Raw genomic sequence first — 9,568 nt, 5'->3', positions numbered from 1 at the left:
AGTCCTCTTGGGCACGAGGGCTGGGGGTCATGGGCCTCAGTGTCTCAGGGTCTGCTTCTCATGGACGGTGAGGGTGTCTGTCTGGGCATCTCGGAACCCAGGGCTCATCCTGTCTCCTGTGCGGGCTGCTGTACACCCCTCCCCCCACCCCCCAACTTCACTGGGAGGCACGGCCAGAGACTTCATGCCTTCACTGGGCTCCTGGGTATGTGGGTCCCCAAGCCTGGTGCTGTTCACACAGGCGCAGACCCCAATGTGCAAATGCTGCCTGCCCTTCCTAGAAATGGGTCCCCGAGGATTTGCACAGATGGGCCACCTTCTTGGCCAGAGGGGACGGGTCCCACCGAGCTGTACCAGGGTTCTGGGTGAGTGGGATGCTGACCCCACTTCTGCATGGCCACCCATCCCCAGACAGAGCCCCCATAGAGGCCCCGGGCTCTACACGGCTGGCAGGTGAAGGGAACACTGGCTCAAGGACCCGGAGAATGTCTGTGAGCCTGCAGGGATCAGAGGCCACACGGAAACACAACTGCTTCCCAGCACCCGGTGCATTTGGAGCCGGAAAGCCACACCAGGTGTCCCATGTGCACATTTATTTTGGTGATGGGTTGTGGTAACCGTCCAGTGGCAGGAATGGGCTGGTGTGGGAATAGCAGGTTCCATCGGACCCCGTGGCCCCTACGCTCGCGGCCAAGGCTAGGGTACAAGGCAGGCTGCAGGGGCCCCAGCACAGAGACGGGGACAGCAGCTCCCTGTGGTGTGGCGCCGGGCCCAGCAGCCCTGCCTTACCAACTGCGGCTGTGGATCCGGTGCTGGGGGCGCATGTCTAGCCACAGCTGCACGTGGGGAAAGGGGAGGGGGCCGGTGAGCTGGGATCCCCACAGCAGCTCAGGCTGGAGGGCTGGGGGCTGTGGCCTCTTGCAGGGACCCCAAGCGATCTGCATGATCCCAACACTGGACAGAAAGCAGGTGAATGAGGTGGGCTGGCAGGGAGGGGCAGGGCAAAAGCTGGAGGACAGACACAGAGCTCACTCCGGCAGCGACTGCAGCTCGGGAGGCAGATCGCACCCCGTGTAGACACCGTTCGTAATGCTGTATTCCAGTAATGCACCAAAACAGGGGTCCTGTTGAAACACCGAAGAGCCCGCCTCAAAACCCCAAGCCGTCCCAAGCGGCGCCTTCTACCCAGGCCCTTCCCTCCTCGGCAGACTCACTTTGACCAGCACGTGAGGGTTTCCCAGCACAATCAGCAAGGCTTTGGGTCTGGTGATCGCAACATTAAATCTTTTTGAGTTGGACAAGAAACCCAAAAAATATCTATCGTCTTCAAATCTGTCTTCATTTGACCGCACCTAAAAAACACGAAAATGAATAAAAATGGTATCATATCCATTTTTTTGGCATGGAAAGGAACTCGGTATTTAAAAGCATTTAAAACTATCAAACATCAGCAGAACCCCATTTTTAGTTAAAGAAGGAAAAAAACACCAGTGGTGTGGAGGGAGCCCCGTCGCCATCGTCTACACAGGAGACCCTCTATCTCTGGGTGTAGAGTTGTAGGCGATTCTGACTTTCATCGTCATGTCTGAATTTCCTAACTTATCTGCTGCTCACACGTTCTGTACAAACATGGAGTTTTGAGAGTCACAGCGGGTTCTCCTGGGGCGGCAGCATTGAGCCACCGTGGCCCGCGTGTGGGACCTTGACCAGCACGTTTACTGCTTCTCGCTGGATTTCGGTTATTTTTTTGTCTGCAGGTGTCGCGTCTTCTAAAGAGCTCCCTGCAGTTACGGCTTGAGAGGGCTCCGGAACATCTCCATCCTGCCAGTGGTCGCCTGTGCTACCGACCGGCCTCCGCCGCTTTCGACCGGAAGGACATGAACATCAGGTGGTGTCACACACACTGTCACCCCCACTCAAAACAGGAATACCTACGGTGGAGATGATGATGACCAAATATTCTTGCCCTTGAAACTCCTCTACTGATCCAACCTTTATGTCCATCAGATCAACATTTCGCAAAAGAATTTTGATTTTTTCCACCTTTGAAGCAGACAAAAAAAGGACATAACTTTACAAATCTGACCATTTCTTCACATATTTAAGCACAAGCCAGGTATTAACCAACGTGCACTGTTGCTTATCACTTCCAAATCGTATTTCATCTAAGTTGATTAGGACACGAATTCTGATTTCAGACATAGTGCACTGGGGAAAGGGAGAAGGGGCAGAGTGTCTGCAGTGACGTCTCCCTCTCCCCGCAGGTGCCCATGCCTGCTGCTGGGCGGGCCTGGCCATCTCAGTGGGGACGGTGCTGGGACCCACAGCCGGGCAGGCTCCAGAGCGCCACACCCCAGGGGCCTGAGGGGCTGGACAGAGGCCCGGAAGCAGCTCTGCACAACAGCAGCCGGAAGGCAGGGGCGGACGTCTTTGTGAAAGAGCCAGCTCCTGGGGGAACGGGAACGGCTGTCACAGAAGCAGGATGCCGGGTTCTGGATTGTGTGTCTAGAGACCAAGGTCTCCCATGGGTGCTGGTGGAGCAAAAACCAGTTGGCAACCTTGGAGAAAAGTGCGCAGAAGACGAAAGCTCAGTGCTAGGGGGAAGCTTGACTGTCCCCCAGGAGGACGCGGATGGTGGCCCCCTGCCCGCTCCCACTGCCAGGTAAGCACAGATGGAGCGCCCCAGCCCCTGGGAGCAGGGTCTGAGGGTCCGAGCACCAGGACACGGGTGTGGGGCAGGCTAGCGGGGGTGCGGGGAGGCCGGGGGTGCAGCGGCTGTGGAGGGACTTGGTGCCCCCTGAGGGAGCTGGTCTCCACCAGCCTTCCGGACTCTGTGAACGCGACAGCTCAAAGGAGCGGTGGGCAGGTCCATACCTGCTTCCGGTAGGGTGTGATCACACCAATATCGCTTGCAGACACCTGCCTGGAGATGCCCCTGGCCAGGAGGCAGCAGTAGCGCATGACCTGGACGGCTTCGGCCGCGTTGAACCAGGACGGGCTCCTGCCTTCACGAGCTTCGCTGCCCTGAGTTACAATTCGGAGATAAGAGAATGGCACACCCAGCCCCCGGACTTCATTTCCTCAACAGGTGCTGTGAAGGGGGCTGTGAACAAGGAAGGAGCAGAGCAGGTGTCGGGAAACGGCACGCGTGAGGCAGATAAAGTACGCCCGTGCTCCTGCAGACCTCACACTCCGGTGGGCAGACTAACTTCAGTCACGGTCACGTCCGCCACGGCCGCAGCAAGGGCCCTGGCGGAGAAGGGCTGCTTGGGGGCGGCCCGCGATTTGCTGACAGGAGTGGATGGGCGGTGATGCATGTGCAGGAATTGCCAGGCAAAGGGCAGGGTGCTTGGCGAGGGTGGGGACGCGGGCCCTGCCGGGGAACCACAGGGCGTGCCACAAACAGGCACAAGCAACCGGTGCGGCCCAAACCTTGGGAGCCGGGGCCAGAGCAGACCACGGGGCCTGCAGGGCGGTGGCCGGCTGCAGTCAGGCAGGTGAGCACGCACTCGGGGCCCCCCTCCCTCCCCCCTCCCCCCCCATGGGCCCTCTCAGCCAGCCATCAAAGGAGCGTGCCTCCGACCCACACGCACGCACAGGTGCTCAGCGTCACCGATAATCAGGGAGACACAGGTGAGAGCCACAAGGTCCCCCGCACACATGGTTTCTACGAAGAAGAACCGCCTCACCCATGGTTTCTACGAAGAAACAAAACAAGCGTTGGGGAGGATGTGGAGAAACCGGACCCCTGTGCACGGCCCACGGGAATGTAAATCGGCACGGTCACTGTGGAAAAACGGTGTGGCGGCTTCTCAAAGAACGACACCGGAAATCCGATGTGATCCAGCAATCCCACTCGAGGTCTCAGAGACATACCGTATGCCTGTACTTTGCAGCATTCCGAACAACAGCTACAACGTGCAGGCGACCCAAGTGTCCATGAGTGGATGGACAGATAAACCAAAGACGGTCCCTCCAGACAATGGAATGTTATTCAGCCTTAAGAAGAAAGGAACTTCTCACACCCGTGTCCTGAGGACTTTGTGCCGAGTGAAATAAGCCATCACAGAAGACAATACTGGAAGACTCCACTCATATGAGGCACCTACAGGAGTCAGATTCACGGAGCCAGAAAGTAGGTGGTGGGCGCCAGGGGCCTGGGAGCAGGAGGGGAAGTGAGTGTTTAATGGGGACAGAGTTTCGGTCTGGAAAGATGGAAAAGTTCTAATAACTGGATGCAAAACAACGTGAATACGTTTAACACTGCCGAACTGTACATTTGGAAATAAATGGCTAAAGTAAATTTTATGTCACATGTTATTTTGGCACAATTAAAAAAAAAAGAGAATACCAGACACAGCAATTGGACTGTATTAGCCTTGAGGATGTTTTTTGCTGTTGTTAAGCCGTACGTAATTTATCTGGGGCAGAAGGAGAGGGAGACACAGAATCCGAAGCAGGCTCCAGGCTCCACACCGTCAGCACAAAGCCCGGTGCGGGGCTTGAACTCACGAACCGTGAGATCGTGACCTGAGCTGAAGTCGGACGCTCAACCGACTGAGCCACCCAGGTGCCTTTTTAATTTTTTTTAAAGTTTATTTTGTAATCTCTACACTCAACATGGGGCTTGAACTCACAACCCTGAGATCAAGAGTTGCATGCTCTTCCGACAGAGCCAGCCAGCTGCCCTGTAATTTATCTTTGAGATTGACAATAGAGAACTACAAACCATTTCAGCGTGATGGTGCTTAGGCAAGAACTTACTGAAAGAGAAAAAACGCCGAATAGCGACCAATCACCTACAAAAAATAAGGAAAAGGAAGAAACCATGAAAATTGGTAATAAAGGTGAAAATGAAGGAATAAAGGTAAGAAAGCATAGGTTGGACTGACTCATCTCATTAAAATCAGAGACTCTCAAACTGGGTTAAACATGAAAATGAGCTGTTCTAAGAAAGATACGTACGGTAAGATGATGAAGAAAGAAAAAGAAGGGCTACGATACCAGATAAAAAGAAACAAGCAACGACGACATTAGTATGAGTTACCAGATGGAATTTAAGGCGAGAAACAAGAAACAGTAGGGAGAACGTAACGTGAGGAGGAAGACAATCGTAACTCGTATGCAGCAAACACCTCGGCAGTTAAGTCCCTAAGGCAGAAGCGACTGGAATTCACAGAGGATTTGATAAAAAAGCACAACTATAACGAGAGACCTCACCGCGCCTATCCCTCCGCGGGCGTGCCGACATCAGGACACAGGGGAGCTGAACCACAGACTCCAAACGTTTGTTTAAAAATATACACGGAACTTGCATCCCTCAAATAGAGACTATACCTTTCGGGGGTATGTCCTCAGAATATGTACCCAACCTGATACCTAGTTGGCCGCAAATTTTTAAAAGCAGAGAGCTTACAGGCTGTTGTTCTTGACCACCTAATAAAATTAGAAACAACAAAAAAGAGGTGGCCAAAGAATTCTTAGCCACTTGAAAATTAAGAAAAAAATACTTCTCTGTAACCCTTGGATCAAAAAAAAGAGAAGAAAGAGAAAGTTATAAACGTCCAGAAAGTTGTGAAAGAAGATCCCTCAGCAGACACACGTGGAAAGGAAGGTACAGGTCGGCATCCCCGCGTCTTCCTAATTCAGAGGATGAGGAGTTACAACAAACAAAACAGATACGCACGTTAGCAGGGGGATGATTAAAGACAACGCAAGATTAACGAAGCAACGAAACAAAGCGGAGAAAACGCAAGTCAGTCTGAAGTTGGCTTTTCAATTAGACCAGGGCTTGCCGCATCTCTCCTGTCAGGGACCAGGAAGTATCCCAGGCTCTGACAGGGCTATGCTGTCCTACTCCACTCTGCCATGGCATCAGCCACCTGTCCACCGCGGTGCAGGCTTCCGACCGTTTCTCTAGGAGGACAAGACCACAGCTACCTTGGTGGCTCCTCCTGGGCCGCCCCGGGGCTCAGCCCTGCCCCACGATGTTCACGTGGCACGTTCTGCTGTGCTCCTTCTGCTGAGATGTGCTGGGCACGGGAACGGAGCAGGAGTCAGACAGAGGTCCTTCCAGAGCCTCCGCAGGGGAAGCTGTCAGTCAAGGTAACACTTCAACGAGGGGGGCACCCGCCAGGGAGGGGGCCTGTCGTCGCATCTCGGGGACTGGAGCGGCCTGCAGGAGCCACGGGTGAGGGTGCAGAGGGAGTGCAAGGGGCAGGCCTTGACAGCAGCCCTGAGGCCAAACCCTTTTTGCTCAAATGATGGCAGTCGACTGTTCTCCGCAACCCAGCCCGAGGCCTCATCACCCATTTTATGCTCAGGGCCCAGAGTGGAGCCTGGGACCCAAGGAGGCCCTTGACAAATTCTTACTAAATACATGTTTTTGGACTTTGTTTCACTGCCTATGTTTTTTGTTTTCTGGTTTTTTTTTTTTTTTTTTTTTTTGAGTCTACAAGTATGCTTCTGTTGGCTATTGCTTGTAGTGTATCTAACTGGCTCCGTATCTCATTCTGCTACAAACACTTTTTGCACATTTAAAACACATCTGCACATTTATAATCCATTCATTTCTCATGAAAAAACCCATTGTGACTTCTATGTAGACTTCTATGCATTAAATATAGGAATTAATTTAGGCAGAACAACACTGGCCTGTCTGTCCATGAACATCACCTGTCCCACTTCACACGCTCGGGTCCAGTTTTCTCCCTGCAGCCATCCTGCTTACTTCTCCTTAGGCTGAAGTCTAGTGAATGTCAGGGAGATCTCCGACATTTTCTACACTTTCTGCTACATTTTCTAACTTGTTTTTCTGATATACAGGGAAGCTTCTGAGGATGGACAGAACAGGGGCAGGATGTTCCCGGGAAGGGGGACCGGCATACGAGGTTGGGAGAAAGCACCGGTCAACAGGGCTCTGTGGCGAGTGTCTCAAGCTGAGAGGGACTGGTCTCTTTCCTTGAATTCTCTTTTGTCCAAAGGGTAGCCCCTCCACAGCCACAGCTGAACATGCAACCCCACCCCCTTCCATCCACTTCTGAGAGAGCACACGGCAGTGGCACCGTCACCTGGATTCACGCACCCCCAGCCCCACCGGCGCCTCCTGTCCCGGGGTTGGGGCGCAGCCCCAATTCTGGATGAGAACTCGGGGGCAGTTAATGCAAAAGATGACTTCTGGTTCTAACAACCAAATTTCAATACGGAGTCTCTGATGTTAGGGCACAGTTGTCACTTTTTGGGCTACTAAGCATCTAGCTCTTTCCTACTGGGGAGCCCCCCACCTGGTGAGGCCATGGTGACGGGCAGGTATCCCCACCCCACAGCAGTCCCCTCGCCTGACACAGGCTCACAAGGGGTGCGGTCCTTCTTGGTGGGCACGGGGCCTCCTGGTACCCAGCTCCCCCAGCTCTGCATCGCCCCAGCCTCCCCCTCAGTCACACGACGCCTTCAGACCCCTCCACCCTCCAGTGCCCACTTGGGCCAGCACTTCCGAGTCTGTTCTGTGTACAGTCACCTGAGTGGCCGACGGGCCGGCCTTGCAGGGGGAGAAGCCCTCCTTACTGGTTCTACTCTTCGGCATCAGCGTGGCCATCTGCCCACTGGCGGCTGGTGAATGCCCCACTGACAACGGACTTGAACAAAACACGTGATGAACACGCACAGACCCACAAACAGCACTGAGGGCTCACGCGGCCACTAGACCACTCTCGGCGCACGACTCACCCTCACGCCGTGGAATATGAGCGGGAAGCCTTTCTTCGGTAACTTCTCCCAGCCCAGCAGGGAGGTCACCACCTTGGGGTCTGCGCACACTTCGAGCTCTCTGTGGTAGAACAGCCTGGATGGCAGTGCCAGCAGGGCTGGGTGGGATCTGTAGTTGTTCACGAGCTTTGTCACCTGCAAAGAGAGAGCTGGAAACGGGTCCAGAGCCAAACTGGCACACGCGTGTCACACTTCTGTCAAAAGGAGAAATGCCGAGACCCATCTCAGATCGTAGCCCTGGGGGCGCCTGCTTCTGCCTGTCCTCCGTCTCCTGGCCTGTCACCGGCCAGCTCCTCAGGAAGTGCTCTCGCACCTCTAACGACTTTTTGAACAGAGGGTTTGGTTTCTTTTAATTGAAATATAATCAACGTACGGTGTTATATTAGTCTCAGGTGTACAACAGAACGATTTGACAGTTTCCTACGTTTCTCAGGGCTCGTTAGGAAGAGTGCATTCTTTTTTTAAGTGTATGTTTTCCGGGGTGGGGGGGAGGGGGGCGGAGAGACAAAATGCGAGTGGGGGAGGGGCAGAGAGACAGGGAGACAGAATCTGAAGCGGGCTCCAGGCTCCGAGCCATCAGCACAGAGCCCGACAAAGGGCTCGAACTCACAAACTGTGAGATCGTGACCTGAGCTGAAGTCAGACGCTTAACCTGCTCTTCTCGCCCCCTCCCTGCCCCAGCCCCCTGGACTGGTTTGGCTCAAGGCTTCTCGACCCACCTCCTCTTCTTTGTGGCTCCCCCGTCTCTGGGCCCAACAGCTTCCCGGGTGTCGCCGCTTTCCCGCAAGGCATCGCCTGCTCGCCATCTCAGCCTCCCACCCGGCCCCCCCCATGCTTTGATCCCACCACCACGCCGCAGGCGGGGGGCGCACCGCCATCCTGCCCTGCTTGCCAGGGCCCGGCAAGAGGGAGGGAGGCTCCCTGGCAAATCAGGTGGTAGGGCAGCTGCTGGGAAGGGAGGCCAACCACACCTGGTGGCCTGCTGGCATCTGTGTGGCTCCGCGGCACGGTTGGAGGCTCCCACAGCTGTGGTGGCTGTGGCCGTGACTGGGACCTGATAGTGAGGCAGGAACATGCTCAGGGCTGCCTGTGACGCCTGCCTGTGGCTGTGCTGAGTGCCCAGGCTGGGCTCCCCACTGGCCACCGAGGCGCCCTTGCCCCCACTGGACTCCTCGCTGGCACTAAGCATGAAAAATGCGTCCTCTGTCCCAAGGATTTTAGTGTCCACCACTCGACAGGAATGCACTGTTGCTGCCAGGAGAGCTCTTCACCTGGAAAACGCGTTCTGGACTGCAAAGCCCCAGGACCTACGGACCTGACGACACGGGTTTGCTGAGAAGTGCAGTGCTCGTGAGCGAGCCCCTCTGAACCCACGGGTAGGCTCAAGGGCCTGCTCTCACAGAGAAGGTGAACGTCAGGAAAAGAGAAGAGGAGAAAGCTGCTCGATGGTCCCCCGATCCAGACAGCTGAGGGGTCTCCCTCAGGGGTGGAGGGGCTGGTTGTGCATCTGGCCGCACACTCCCCTCTACAGCCACTGTCCCGCAGCCCCGGTCTTTCTACGAACCCATGAAGCCTGGTCTCGTGTCAGTTGCAGGCAGCCACTGGCTCCTGGACCGTGGGGCCCTCGTGGCTAAGGGCACATCCCCCTAAGCCACAGCCAGCTTGAAGCCTGGTTGGGACCTTGTTGCGAGCCGCTGGTGACGTCACCAGCACACAGAGCGAGAGTGACCTGTGTCCTGCCTCCAACTGGCCTGGGGCCTCATTGGTGGAGGGGGTCTTCCCTCGTTCCGGGGTGAGAACCCGG

The 9,568-nt window shown here is 55.2% G+C and overlaps 1 protein-coding gene across 2 annotated transcripts in view; it reads right to left on the bottom strand.

Annotated features, from left to right (window-relative positions):
- Positions 1–533: 533 nt before the first annotated feature.
- MOV10L1 (Mov10 like RISC complex RNA helicase 1) overlaps positions 534–9,568 on the bottom strand; it is a 73,867-nt gene continuing 64,832 nt past the window's right edge. Inside the window, exons 23-27 of one of the 2 annotated variants that reach the window (XM_047066179.1) lie at positions 7,726–7,899; positions 2,875–3,024; positions 1,936–2,043; positions 1,215–1,352; positions 534–1,124 (exon numbers count right to left, since the gene is read on the bottom strand). In XM_047066179.1, coding sequence (XP_046922135.1) covers positions 1,029–1,124; positions 1,215–1,352; positions 1,936–2,043; positions 2,875–3,024; positions 7,726–7,899 — 666 coding nt within the window. In that variant the 3' untranslated portion in view covers positions 534–1,028. The remainder of the gene's footprint in view (positions 1,125–1,214; positions 1,353–1,935; positions 2,044–2,874; positions 3,025–7,725; positions 7,900–9,568) is intronic. The other variant, XM_047066180.1, reaches the window with a different exon arrangement.

This window comes from Lynx rufus, unplaced genomic scaffold (assembly GCF_022079265.1).
Source record: "Lynx rufus isolate CCGP_SWC_20201006 ecotype Redwood Valley unplaced genomic scaffold, mLynRuf1.p SCAF_7, whole genome shotgun sequence".
NCBI lineage: Eukaryota > Metazoa > Chordata > Mammalia > Carnivora > Felidae > Lynx > Lynx rufus.
The sequence above is the reverse complement of the archived record's forward strand: the minus strand, read 5'-3'. Positions and strand labels throughout refer to the sequence as shown.